The sequence below is a fragment of the Tursiops truncatus genome, chromosome 12 (assembly GCF_011762595.2).
Source record: "Tursiops truncatus isolate mTurTru1 chromosome 12, mTurTru1.mat.Y, whole genome shotgun sequence".
Classification (NCBI taxonomy): domain Eukaryota; kingdom Metazoa; phylum Chordata; class Mammalia; order Artiodactyla; family Delphinidae; genus Tursiops; species Tursiops truncatus.
Window position 1 is genome coordinate 73,539,129 of NC_047045.1, and position 15,283 is coordinate 73,554,411.

Sequence of the window (15,283 nt, forward strand, 5' to 3'; positions counted from 1 at the left end):
CTTCTAAAAATGAATCACTGAAATCAAAAATTCATTGGATGGATTAAATAGCCAATTATGTTTATAGGAAGAAAGAAAGAATCAGTGACCTGGAATATAGACCTGAAGAAATTATTCAGAAAACACCATATGGAAAATGAGAGTTAAGATTCAAAGAACCGAATGAGAAGGTTTAACAAAAAACTGATTGGAATTGCAAAAGGAAAGAATAGAATGAATAGAGGAGAGGCAATATTATAGAGAAGTTTCCAGAATGGTGAAAAGTATGAAGCCATCAAACATAGAAATTATATACCAAGAATGATAAATAAAATAAATCCACACCTAGACACATCATAGTGAAACTCTAGAATACCAAAGACAAAGAAAAACCTTTAAAAGCTGCCAGAGCCTTTTCAACAAATCATGCTAGAGTGAGTGGATATCCATAAAAGAACCTCAACCTAAGTATTACCTCTTACTCAAAAGTTAACTCAAGGGCTTCCCTGGTGGCGCAGTGGTTGAGAGTCTGCCTGCCGATGCAGGGGACACAGGTTCGTGCCCCGGTCCGGGAAGATCCCACATGCTGCGGAGCGGCTGGGCCTGTGAGCCATGGCCGCTGAGCCTGCGCGTCCGGAGCCTGTGCTCCACAATGGGAGAGGCCACAACAGTGAGAGGCCCGCGTACCACAAGAAAAAAAAAAAAAATTAACTCAAAATGGATCACAGACTTCAATTTTAAAACTACAAAGCTTTTAGAAAAAGAAAGGTAGGAGAAAAACTTCAGGATCCAGGGCTAGACAATTCTTATTCTTGACACCAAAAGCACGGTCCACAAAAGGAAAAACTGATAAACTGAACTTGAATAAAACGAAAATCTTTTGTTCTACAAAGACCCTGTTAACAGGATGAAAAAAACAAGCAATATGCTGTGAGAAAGTATTTGCAAACAACATACCCAACAAAGACCTAGTATCTAGAATATACAAAGAACTCTCAAAAGTAAAATATCCAATTAGAAATTGGCAAAAAACCATGAAGAGACATTGCACCAAAGGGGATATATGAAGATGACAAAATGAGTACATGAAAAGATGTTCAACCTCGTTAGCAATTAGGGTAATGCAAATTTAAACCACAGTGAGATGTCATTATACATCTACCAGATGGCTAAAATAAAACATAGTGAAAATACCGAATAGGCAATGATGCAGAGAAACTGGATCACCCATACACTGGAAATGTAAAATGGTATGACCACTCTGGCAAACAGTTTAGCAGTCTGTAAACATTTATGCAAGCAATTACTATATGTTCAGCAATTGCACTCCTGGGCATTTACCCAAAAGAAATGAAGATTCCTGTTCACACAAAAATCAATAGCAGCTTTATCCATTATAGCTCCAAACGGTGAATAACCCACTGTCCTTCAGTGGGTGAATGGTTAAACTGTGGTACATCCATACCAGGAAACACTACTGGCCATAAAAACAAATTAACTTTTTTTTTAACATCTTTATTGGGGTATAATTGCTTTACAATGGTGTGTTAGTTTCTGCTTTATAACAAAGTGAATCAGTTATACATATACATATGTTCCCATATCTCTTCCTTCTTGCATCTCCCTCCCTCCCACCCTCCCTAACCCACCCCTCTAGGTGGTCACAAAGCACCGAGCTGATCTCCTTGTGCCATGCGGCTGCTTCCCACTAGCTATCTACCTTACGTTTGGTAGTGTATATATGTCCATGTCTCTCTCTCGCTTTGTCACAGCTCACCCTTCCCCCTCCCCATATCCTCAAGTCCGTTCTCTAGTAGGTCTGTGGCTTTATTCCTGTCTTACCCCTAGGTTCTTCATGACATTTTTTTTCCTTAAATTCCATGCAACAACCTGTAAGAATCTCTGGAGAATTAGGCTGAATGACAAAGAAGCCAATCTCAGACGGATACACACTATGTAATTCCATTTATATAAAATTCTTGACATGACAAAATTACAGAAATTGAAAACAGATTAATTGGTTGCCAGAGGTTAAGGAGGTACTAGGAGAGGCAGGGCAGTGGGTGTGGCTATAAAAGGGCAACTGGAGGGACCCTTGTAGTAATGGGAATATTCTGCGTCTTCACTGTGTCAGTGTCAATATCCTGGTTGTGATATTGTACTACAGTTTTTTTGGTTTGTTTGTTTGTTGGCTGTGTTGTGCGGTATGTGGGATCTTAGCTCCCCAACCAGGGATCGAACCTGTGCCCCCTGCAGTGGAACCACGGAGTCTTAACGACTGGGCTGTCGGGGAAGTCCATGTACTACAGTTTTACAAGATGTTACCACTGGGAGAAACTGAGTGAAGGGTACAAGCATCTGTTTATTTCTTATAATTGCATGTGAATCTACAACATGAAAAGTTTAATTAATAACAACAAATATAACAATGTTAAAGCATTTCTTTAGAAATGGTTGAATATGCTTCTTAAATGTGATTATAGACCACTATAATTGTTGACATTCTTTTTAGAAGTTGTGAAATGTTACAACTTATGCTTATGTAGATGCAATCTTCTCAGTGCAGTTCAATAAAGACTATTTATACTAAATATAACAACAACAACAGCAACAAAAGCAACCAGAAAGAAAAGACACATTACCTCCAAAGTAATGACATTAGGAATAATAATGGGCGTCTCCACAGCAATAACGAAAGATAGTAGAACTTCTTCAAAGTGGTGAGAAAAAAATAGCTGTCCACTTAAAATTGTGTATGTAGAAAATCAACTTTAAAGAACATAGGTGAACTAAATACATTTTTGATAAGCAGAAACTAAGGGTTCACCATCAACAGACTGTCACTGAAGAATATCAAACGTTGTGTTTCAGAAGGAAGGAAAATTACATCCTATGTGGAAGATCTGAGATGCAAGAATGGTGAGTAAAGAAATGATTAACACATGGGTAAATCTAACAACTACCTATATAAAAAGAGAAATAACAATGTCTAATTGCTAAGGTTAAAAATCACAAGCTTAGACTAAAATACTGGAGGATTATGGCACAAAAGTTGGAAGAGGGGTGATTGAAACTTAAAGATTTCTAAGATCTTCAATTAGAGAGGAAGGTGAAGATATTACCATTACATTTTAAGTATGGATGGTAAATTCAAAAGCAATTTCCCAAAACAAAGATGAGGGGAAGGAGGGTAGATTTTATGTATTTATTTATTTTATTTACTTTTGGCTGCTTTGGGTCTTCGTTGCTGCACGTGGGCTTTCTCTAGTTGCGGCAAGCAGTGTGTACGCTTCATTGTGGTGCGCAGGCTTCTCATTGCAGTGGCTTCTCTTGTTGCGGAGCACAGGCTCTAGACACACGGGCTTCAGTAGTTGTGGCTCGTGGGCTCTAGAGCGCAGCCTCAGTAGTTGTGACGCACGGGCTTAGTTGCTCCGCGGCATGTGGGATCTTTCCGGACCGGGGCTCGAACCCATGTCCCCTGCATTGGCAGGCAGATTCTTAACCCTGCGCCACCAGGAAGTCCCTAGATTTTCTTTTTTTTAATGTTTTAAATTAATCCAAAGGAAAATGAAGGGAAAGCAAAAACAAACAAAAAAAGCACAAAATAAGGTGATAGGAATAAATCTAAATATATCAGTAAATAATCAGGACTAAACTCATCAGTTAAGGTTAAGATTAGATTAAATATAATCCAATTTGCTATATGCTGTTTCTGGGACACACTAAAACATCAGGACCAAGTAAGACAAAATTAAAAGGGAAGTAAAAAATCTACTAGGTGTACTGTGAGCATCTTTATGTTAATAAATTTAAAACTTCAATGAAAATGACAAATTCACAGAAAGATGTAGTAACAAAAATGACTGAACTCTTTTTTTAATTTAATTTTTTTATACAGCAGGTTATTAGTTATCTATTTTATACATATTAGTGTATATATGTCAATCCCAATCTGACTAAACTCTTGAGAGAAATAGAAAGGCTAACAATTCTATAATCATTGAAATCTAATCATTAGTTAAATTTTCTCACAAAAGAAACACAAATGTCAGACAATTTTATAGGCACCCTCTATCCAATATTCAAGGAAGATATTTAAATCTTTCTCTTCTATTTCAATAGAAAAAAAAAGAGAACAGTCACTAAGTTATTCTATAACATGGACATCAAATCCAGACAAGAGCAACACAAAAATGGAAGATTATAGGCCAATTTTATCACGGTACTAGAAATTTTAGCCAGCAAGCACTATAAGAACACCACTATCATTTATTGTCCACATAAAAGACCCAAGAGGACTTCCCTGGTGGTCCAGTGGTTAAGACTCCATGCTTCCAATGCAGGGAGTGGGTGCAGGTTCCCTCCCTGGTCAGAGAACTAAGATCCCACATGCCACAAAACATGGCCAAAAAAACAAGAAAACCCTATAAATTTTAAATATAAGACTTTTAGCAAAATGACTGGATATAAGAGGAATAGTCAAAAATATAACTTCTTAGGTCAGGAAAAAGAAAAAAAAATGTTTTAAGGTATCATTTGTAATAGAACATAAAAGATAAAGAAGCTAGGACATACCTGGTGGCACAGTGGTTAAGAATCCGCCTGCCAACGCAGGGGAGATGGGTTCGAGCGCTGGTCCGGGAAGATCCCACATGCTGCGGAGCAACTAAGCCCGTGCGCCACAACTACTGAGCCTGCGCTCTAGAGCCCGTGAGCCACAACTATTGAAGCCCACGCTCCGCAACAAAGAGAAGCCACTGCAATGAGAAGCCCGCGCACCGCATGGAAGAAAAGCCCCCACTCGCTGCAACTAGAGAAAGCCCGCGCGCAGCAACGAAGACCCAACACAGCCAAAAATAAATAGATAAATACATAAAAAAATAAATACATAAATAAACAAGATAAATAACATTACTCTTCTAAAAAAAAAGGATAAAGAGGCTAGGAGTAAATCTAACAAAAGATGCTCAAAAGCTTTAAAAGAAAACTTCTAAGAACTAAATGGAGGGGTATGCTATCTTTATGAATAGGAAGATTATGAAGATGTTGTTTCCACAAACTAATCTACTGTTTGATTGCAAATTCAGCTGAAGTCCCAACAGAATTTTTTCGGAAACCTAACAAGTTTGTTCCAAAATTGCACAGAAAAAAAGAGCCACGGTATTCCTAATGAAACAGATGGCGGGGTGGGGGGTTACTGAAATATCAAGACTTCCTATAAAGCCACAGAAATGTAGATGTTTAGTATCAGTGCTGGAATAAACAATGAACCAATGGAGTAGAGAGCCCATGAAACAAAACCCACATATATATAGAAACTTATATGACAGATCAATGGGGAATAGATGAACCACTCATAACAGATTTTGGACAGTTGGTTACATCCCTAAGTGGAAAAAAAAAGTGAATTTGAATTCCTATTATCACACCATATACATATACACATACAATTTAATATGGATTAAAGTCAAATGTAAAAAAGAAAGCTTTATAACCTTTAGAATATGGGAGAACATCTTTATTAAGGACTTCTTAAACAAAATACAAAAAAGCACAAAACACACAGGGAAAGGCTAATAAATTTGACATTAAACTTAAAAATTTCTGTCTAAAATGCATAACCTAATTTCAATCAAACATCAAGACTTAACTTACAGTTTACAGAAAGTAGAGAGGATGGAGGACACCATGAAGATACCGTCGAATAATTCCAGAATGTGGAATATTCTACAAAGCAACTGGCCTGAACTCTTCAAAAAGTCAATGTCATAAAAAAAATTTAAAAAACATGTGGTTGGGGTGGATGGATGGGTAGGAAACTCTTTTAGATTAAGAGAATAAAATGACAAAACAACATGCAGTTCACGAAGCTTGGTTGAGTCTGGGTTTAAAAACAAACCAACATATAAAAATGACATCCTTGGGACAATGGGAGAAATTTGAGTTTATACTATATATTACATATTATGAGATTACTGTTTGTAATAATAATATTGTGGTGATATAGGACACTTGCTTTTTAGAAAATGCGTGGTGAAATACTGAAAGGTGACATATCATGTTTTCAATTTACTTTCAAATTGTTCAACAACAAAATGTTACTGTTTAATTTGGATGGAATATATATGGATGTTCATTATGTTTCTGTGTTGCTACACATGTATGAAACTTTTCATATTAAAAAGTTGAGGGAAAAAAGTTGGGGGGCATTTACAACTTGCGCCCTCCCAAGGGCATCAATCAGTGAAAAAATAACCACAAACTGAGAGAAAATGTTTACAACATATAACAGTAAAAATGGACTAGTATCCACAATCTATTTTTTTAACTCCTTAAGAAAAAGGCAGCAACGTAATATAAAATGGGCAAAAGACAGGAAATAAGCTTTTCACAGAGAGCAATCAGGAATGAATATAATATACGCGAAAAGCAGCTCAACCTTGTTAGAATTTAGGAAACGCACATTCAAACAATGAGACTCCCAGTCTGGCCAAAATGGAGTAACAGGGGCAGAATTTCCCTTCCCCATATTAAACAACGAAACATCCGTACAAAATATGTACAATAAAGTTTTTCAGACATTGGACAACTGTGCAGGACAGTGACTCTTGAGAGGAGAACAAACAGGGAAAGTCCTACCATTGCCCAAGCTTAATGCAGGGAGAGCCTGGGCGTTTCCCCGGGTAGAGCATTTAGGGGAGCCAAGGTAAAATCTGTAGGGTAGAGTACTGGAGAGAGGAGCTACAGAGGGAGGATTCCAGATCTACAGAGAGTTCCCCTGAGGCTTCGGCTAATCAGTGTATGCACTTCAGAAAACTACCCCAAGGTGGGAAAGAACCAGAAAAGAATAAGTGGTAAAATTCAAGTTCATACAGGGCTCAGAATGGTTCTCGCTCTCAATAGACAGAGTGGAGAAATCTCATAGTAAACCACGTGTAAGGAAGATTATTCAGAAGGGTATTATCTCAGTAGTGAGCCAAATTAGCCTAGATTAAAGGCTGTTCTGGTCCTATCTCATTAAGTATAAAAGCAAGCTATGAAATGATCAAATTATTTCTAAATAACTATGTCCCAGAACAAAACTCAACATATTAAAAGGAATACAAAAAGCTCCAGCACCCAACAGTGTAAAATCCAAAAATTATCAGGTGTGCAAAGAAGGAAATTACAACCCAATAATGAGGGGAAAAAATCAATCAATAGCAACAGACAAGAAATGACAGATGACAGAATGGTCAAGTATATTGAAACAGTAATGTTCAGTCAGATGTTCCAAAAAAGAGAGGAAAGCAGGAGTCTGGAAGGAGAGACATGGAAGATATAAAAAAGACCCAAATGGAACTTCTAAAGATTAAAAATATAATGTATGAGGTAAAAAATACATTGGACGGGATTAATAAGAGATTAGATACTTAAGGAGAAAACATTAATGAACTTGAGGACATAGCAATGGAAACCAATCTGGAACACAGAAAAATAAATAAATAAATAAAAAGACAAAGAAAAATAAAACAAAACAGAGCACCAGAGTGCTAAGAGACAGTTTTCAAGTAGCCTAACATACAATTAGAGTCCCACAGGGAAAGAAATGAAGGACAGAGACAGAAAAAAATAAATGAAAAAGCCTCCAAAATTCCAAATTTGATGAAAACCATAAATCTACAGGTAAAGAGCCCCAGCAGAAGAAACATGAAGGGGGAAAAAAAAACTACACCAAGCACATCATAATCAAAGTGCTTAACAGCAGTGATCAAGAAAAACCTTAAAAGCAACTAAAGAAAAAGAGGGGCTTCCCTGGTGGCGCAGTGGTTGAGAATCTGCCTGCCGATGCAGGGGACACGGGTTCGAGCCCTGGTCTGGGAAGATCCCACAGCCACGGAGCAACTGGGCCCGTGAGCCACAACTACTGAGCCTGCGCGTCTGGAGCCTGTGCTCTGCAACAAGAGAGGCCACAATAGTGAGAGGCGCGCGCACCGTGATGAAGAGTGGCCCCCGCCTGCCACAACTAGAGAAAGCCCTCGCACAGAAACGAAGACCCAACACAGCCAAAACTAAATTTAAAAAAAAAAAAGTTTCATACAGAAGAACAAATGTAAGAGTAATAGAAGTCTTCTTGCTGGAAACTACAATAATATACCACCTAACAGCCATTGGATTGGCAAAATTAAAAAGTCTGAAATTAAGAAGTATTAAAAAGGCTATGAAACAAAGGTAGTTCATATAGTGCTGGTAGGGATATGACTGGTACAGCCACTGCAGAATATAACTTGGCATTATCTTATAAAGATGAAGATATCCAGGGGCTTCCCTGGTGGCGCAGTGGTTGGGAGTCCGCCTGCCGATGCAGGGGACATGGGTTCGTGCCCCGGTCCGGGAGGATCCCACATGCCGCAGAGCGGCTGGGCCCGTGAGCCATGGCCGCTGAGCCTGCGCGTCCGGAGCCTGTGCTCCGCAACGGAAGAGGCCACAGCGGCTGAGCCTGCGCATCCGGAGCCTGTGCTCTGCAACGGGAGAGGCCACAGCAGTGAGAGGCCCACGTACCGCAAAAAAAAAAAAAAAAAAAAGATTAAGATATCCATATCACGTGACCAAGCAAATCACTCCTAGATAAAGAATGTTCATAGCAGCATTGTTTGCAATAGCAGAAACAAAAACAAACCCCAAACATCCATAAACAGAAGAATGGATAAATTATGGTCTATTCATATAACATAGCAATAAAAATGAATGACTGGGCTTCCCTGGTGGCGCAGTGGTTGGGAGTCCGCCTGCCGATGCAGGGGACACGGGTTCTGTGCCCCGGTCCGGGAAGATCCCACATGCCGCGGAGCAGCTGGGCCCGTGAGCCATCGCTGCTGAGCCTGCGCTCCGCAACGGGAGAGGCCACAACAGTGAGAGGCCCACGTACCGCAAAAAAAAAAAAAAAAAAAAAAATGACTTTCCAAAAACACTAAGCTGAAAAAAGCAAGTCACAGAAGTAAACGTACTTTATACCATTTATATAAAATTCAAAAACATACAAAACTTAACATTTCATTTAAGGATACGTACATACGTTGTAAAACTATAATAACAAGCAAGAGAATGACAAACACAAAATACAGAATAATAATTATTTGAGAAGGAGAGGGTACTTTTAAAATGCCAGTAATATTCATTTCCTAAGCTGGCCAATGGGTACACGGCAGATATTATTCTTTATACCTATATATATACATTTGTGTATTTTTGTAGGCATGAAATACTTCATTAAAAATAAAGACTGAAAAATATGAAAGACTTTAAAAATGAAGACTACTATTTATGTATAACAATAAAATTAGTGTAAAAAAGTATACAAAGAAAATGTTCAATTCTTTATTTCTTTCAGTGCCCCGTACAATCAGTATTAATCTAAAAGGGCTATAATCCTACTGTGAAAAAAAAATAACAGGCAGTGTCTTTAACTGCTTTGACACAAAATCTGAACGTCTGGTACTCGAAATTATACAAGAGCAAATATGTTAGCCACTCATGTCTGATTCTTCAACTTTCATCTGTACTTAGATTTTTCTTTATCTTTGAATTTCTTGGGACTCCTGCTTCGTTCTCTCTTTTTACTCCTTTCTCTTTCATAGGGATCTGTCTGGTATTTGGATTTGTGACTATTACTATAGTGGCCATCCCTTTCTCGAGATCGGCTACGACTTCGGTTTTGAGGTCGGTCTCTCTTTTCACTCTTTTGCTTCTCCCAACAACTTTCTTCTTCTTCATAGTGACCAAAGCCCATTTCCCTGTAGATATCCTGTCAAAGGAATAAAGTGAATCAGTAAAATAATCATTTTGTACACACTATCAACAAAACTTAGACAAGTCCTCCATTAGTAAGCGGTTTTTACAGCTCAAATTTGAACGCTACCACTAAGGCCAAGAATCTTGTAAGTTAAAACGCAAAAATAATTCAGAAAAAGACTTAACCATTTTCTCATCGATCTCATTATTCTGTACTTACTACTTCAGCTGAACTGAAAGATCAGATCCAAAAACAAGGAACTGAAATAGCCCAATTGAAATAAGAAGCCTTTAGGGTGAAATTGCAATACCAAGAATTCTGGTTATGTGTGCTCACATTTCCACCTCCCCCTCTCCACTCCCCAAAAATGTGGTTCCATCACTGATCTGCAGTGAAACTACTAAAATCCCGACAAGAATCCTATAAAGAAGACATCATTTAAATAACATAGCCAGAAGACGTTTTAGACAGATCAATCAGTCTAAAGAGAAGAGAAAACAGATTCTGAATACTTGGGTCTGAGCAATTATTTTTAAAGTATTTTTTTGTGACAGCTCCTCTCTAAATCTCTAAATAAATTTTCTGGTTTACACTAAGCTGATAAATGGTTTTTTTTAAATCATTATTGACATATTTCTTTAAAATGAGTTAAGAAACACTGAAATAATTCATTGCCCCAAAGAGAACAAAGTGGGTACATTTAGTTCGATTCTCAATAACTAAGGAGCAGTAGTAACGTTTCCATATACAAAAAAGGGCTAGTTACAACACAATTCTATCTCCGCTTGTGTCTTATCCCTGATGAAAATGAGTACCTCCACAAGTGGCTGAAATCTAAAGACGCCAGAGCCAATGCTCTTTTAAGAATAGTTCATAAAATTCAACTTTCTTAAAAGATTTCTCAAAGGAAAGGCAAAATTCTAAGGACTGAACTCCCATGCGCCCAACTCTATCACCTTAGACATTATAATAGTAGATGTAAATATCAAGGTTTAAAACCCAAGTGGTGAAAACCCACGGTTAAGGACTGGGTTTTAAGCAAATGATTCACAATGATTCCATACACTATCTAGATACTGTACATTACGCCTGGCATAGAGATTGCAGTATGTGAAAACAGACCTAACGTGATTGTTACATTCCACAGTGTTTGTGGAATACCTCACTATAAACTGATTCATGATTTCCCACACAATACCAATAGTTCTTGTCATTCTATAAGAGTCCTGGAGGTAGAAAATGAGTAGGTAGTTCAGCTTAACCTTTTATCAACTATTTTCGAGCAAAGTGTGACATCCCTAGATAAAAGAATTTTTTGTGCTTCCTGTAACATACACAAAATGTAAATATCTATGTACTATTCTGACTGTACACCTAGTACTTATTTCTGTACTGGTTGAGGCAAGAAACTTTTTAAACGGAGAGACTGTTTTAGCTGATGTATAATCCTATAAAGTCTTCAGCACATTATTATGCAAACAGGCACTTAAATGCTTTGAGTGTTTAAAATAAGAGAGAGAGAGAAAAGATTGTGCAGTATTTAATTCTTTGAAAAAATTGACTAAGCTGAAAATCTGAAATGGACTGAAACCTTAAAAACCTCTCCTACTTGGCACAGTTTTCAAAGCTACACAAGCTTTGAAGTCGGGCAGCTCTAGGTTCAAATGGTCTTTGCCATTTAGACGTGTCAAACAAGAAATGCTCTTGAGGTTAGATTTATCAGTGAAGGTTTCATAGAGAAGTTATAATGGACTTGAGATGAGCCTCAAAGGATGAGTGGGTTAGGGCTTGGAATGGCTTCAAGAAGGCTAATGCAAGGAGTGTTAAGTGAAAATTGAAAAGCAAGGAAGAATGAGTACTGTATGTATGAAGGAGAAAAGTTTAGGCAGCTGGATGAAGCCATGTTAGAACAGATCTAAGTATGTGCTTGCACAGTGCTAAGTGCTTTTGGAGTACAGTATTATCCTCCTTCCAGATATAAGGCAACTGAGACTCAGGAGATCCCCATAGGTTGGAGATAATTATTTCATTGATCAGTAACTCTACATATAAAATTGAAAAGGGGGTGGTATAGAGTAATGAAAAAAATAATACCACATCCAACTGAATTAAAATAAATGTTAAACTTCCAGTCCTCCCACGAAACTATAAGGCCCATGGGCTCGTGGGGTCAGGATCTTCATATCTAAGGTGAGGGAAACAAATCACATGAGCTCTAAGTCCTTTCCAGTATGGACTTTTAAAAATTCTATTTGTTTTATGCATTTAAGACATAAGACAAGATGATTAAACCAACAAGCAGCTGAAAAAAAGAAAGAAAGAAAAAGAACACCATAAAATGTTCAATTTAAGGCACTCAACTTAACCAAGCCAATAATTTCACGTTTAGTAGTCAAAAAATTAAAAAATCAACCAAAAACTGTCCTTGCTGAGGTCTCTGGGAGTAAATCAGAGGTTTAGTTACATCTAAATCACTAAAATAATATTAAAAGATGAAAATGACAACAAAAAGTCCCAAATTATAAGAACACTGAACACCTATGAAAACCACAGAGACAGGCAAGTAGTCTGAGTACCTCTCAGCCAGGCAGCCCACGGCCGAGTACTCATTTCCTGTAACCCCAGTAAAACTCAAACCTCAAGAACACAGTAACCAGCTCTGGAATTAAGACATGTGGTGGAAAAATTAAACAGAGATTTCGAATTGAACAGTAAGGCTGTCATTCAATAAAAAACAAAGCCCTTGAAGAAGTAAGTTAAAACATTCTTAGGAAACTAAGCTCACCAAGCAAAACACCACCGAACAGGAAAATTTGAGCTATACCTGAAAATTCCCTAGCACTGAAAATTCCCTTTAATGATTATGTTTTTGAGATTAAAATCAAAAGGATAAAAAGCAGAATAACAGAAAAAACTGGGCCCACTGAAATCTTAAAAATGGATGCTATTTCATTAGGAAAAAGAGAAAATTAGTACAGCTATATTATTAAATCAAAGTACAAAATCAGAAACAATTGCTTTAATACACTTCGAAGGGAGAGATAAAGTTAGAATATTATTGCAGAAAGAGAAAGACATTTGCTACTGCTGCTGTAAAGTTTTAAGTAATCAAACAGCAAGATAAAAAAGATTCACAAAAAGGCAGGGGTGCAAGGGTGGGAACCACAGACTTAAAATGCAGCCAGTCTTTGGAGTTTTTAAAGATGTCTGATTATCTCAAACACACCAATGTGTATTTCGGGCCTAAATTCATCGAGGAATCCACGTACAAGCGCAGGATGAGCAGCTGTAGCTATAAGCAACACATGGTGGGTGGGGGGATTAAGGAGTTTTAGGGGAAAACCTGCTAAATATTCACAGAAGTGTGATACAGGCACCATTAAAAAAGATGCTGGGGTGACCTTCGGCTAAATTAATAGAGTATAAAAACTAAGAGGGAGATGTTCCTATTGGATGACATTGGAATATTATACTATGAGACAAATTATATTAGAATTAACAACTGGAGTTAGGAAGGAAAACTGCTGACAGGAATATATTCCAGGTAAGAAGATTTAGAAAAGAAACTGACAGAAATATATTCCAAGTAAGAGGAACAGCAGTAAGGGTGCAAGTCCAAATTTAAATTGTGGTTCCATTACTTATTAGCTGTGAAAAACCACTGGCAAGTGGCTGAACCTCTTTATTCTTTACTTTCTTTTCTGTGAATGGAGACAATAGTATCCACCTCGCATTATAAGGACACAGAGACGTTACTATTACTGATTCATGTGAGGATTACTTGAAGGATTGACAAGGATGTAACTTAAAAACTGAGGGCAGGGGGCTTCCCTGGTGCCACAGTGGTTGAGAGTCCGCCTGCCGATACAGGGGACACAGGTTCGTGCCCCGGTCCGGAAAGATCCCACATGCCGCAGAGCGGCTGGGCCCGTGAGCCATGGCCGCTGAGTCTGCGCATCCAGAGCCTGTGCTCCCCAACAAGAGAGGCCACAACAGTGAGAGGCCCGCGTACCGCAAGAAAAACAAAACAAAAAACAAACGGAGGGCAGAGCATAAATGATGGGAATCTTTAAGTAGTAAAAGGTTTATGGAAAGAGGAGAGATTAGATCTCTGCTGGATGACAGCAAGGAGTAGGAAGATCGGCTGTCGAGAAAATAGGGTGCTAAAAATATATATAAAAAATGCGGGGCTTCCCTGGTGGCGCAGTGGTTAAGAATCCGCCTGCCAATGCAGGGGATAAGGTTTCGAGCCCTGGTCCGGGAAGATCCCACATGCCGCGGAGCAACTAAGTCCGTGCGCCACAACTGCTGAGCCTGCATTCTAGAGCCCACGAGCCACAACTACTGAGCCTGCGTGCTGCAACTACTGAAGCCTGCACGCCTAGAGCCCGTGCTCCGCAACACGAGAAGCCACCGCAATGAGAAGCCCATACACCGCAACGAAGAGTAGCCCCCCCTCGCCGCAACTAGAGAAAGCCCGCACTCAGCAACGAAGATCCAACGCAGCCAAAAATAAATAAATTAAAAAAAATGCATTTGCTGACAATTTTTAAAATGAAGAATAAACCATAAAATACATAAAATGGTTACCTTTGGGGAAAGAAGAAAAGGGGGAAAGGACAGGGATGGAAGCTAGGTTTTCTATACGTACCATTTTGTAGATTTTACTTTGGAACCATACAATTATTATTATTTTTATTTTTGCGTTACGCGGGCCTCTCACTGTTGTGGCCTCTCCCATTGCGGAGCACAGGCTCCGGACGCGCAGGCTCAGCGGCCATGGTCACGGGCCCAGCTGCTAAGCAGCATGTGGGATCTTCCCAGACCGGGGCACAAACCTGTGTCCCCTGCATCGGCAGGCGGACTCTCAACCACTGCGCCATCAGGGAAGCCCCAATACAATTAGTTTTTTAAATGACAAAACAAAAGAAAAAATTTTAAGCTATCCTTAAACATCAAAAAGAACAAGTTAATTTAAATATGAATCCAGTTAATGGCCTTACCAGAGAAATGATTCCAAGTGATTTAAAACACAATGATTTGACTGTAAAAATAACAGTAACAGCCAGTGTAGAAAATGTTTGCACACACATTTTTTTTCTTTTTCACTTAATCGTAACGTGCCTGGACAATAAATATTATCTCGATTTCACAGAGGAGGAAACTGTGGCTCAAAAAACTTAAATAACTTGATGAGGTCGCATCAATGATTAGCAACGTAGAAATCTAAACCCAGCTTTTCTGACAGCAAATCCTTTACTTTGCCAATCACACTACATCTCTCCATCTCAGTGTCTTTGCTTAACATTCTCACAGTCTTGAGTCCCCTCTGCCAACTGAAAGCCTCCTCGTCTACCAGGGCCCAGGTTGAAATGCCCTTACGTGGCAAAAACCATAGCAAGGGAACATAACATAATCTGCTTTTCAATTAACTGAGAGTCAAAATGCAGGCTGGAAATGATTCCTTCTCTTTATAATTAATTTTCTCTGGGGAATTTTTATTATCATTGTCTTAGAAAAAGCATTGTTCAA

General features: G+C 38.5%; 1 protein-coding gene across 1 annotated transcript in view; it reads right to left on the minus strand.

The window, feature by feature from the left end:
- Positions 1–8,963: 8,963 nt before the first annotated feature.
- PPIL4 (peptidylprolyl isomerase like 4) overlaps positions 8,964–15,283 on the minus strand; it is a 34,015-nt gene continuing 27,695 nt past the window's right edge. Inside the window, exon 13 of the mRNA XM_004320995.3 lies at positions 8,964–9,763. Coding sequence (XP_004321043.1) covers positions 9,512–9,763 — 252 coding nt within the window. The 3' untranslated portion in view covers positions 8,964–9,511. The remainder of the gene's footprint in view (positions 9,764–15,283) is intronic.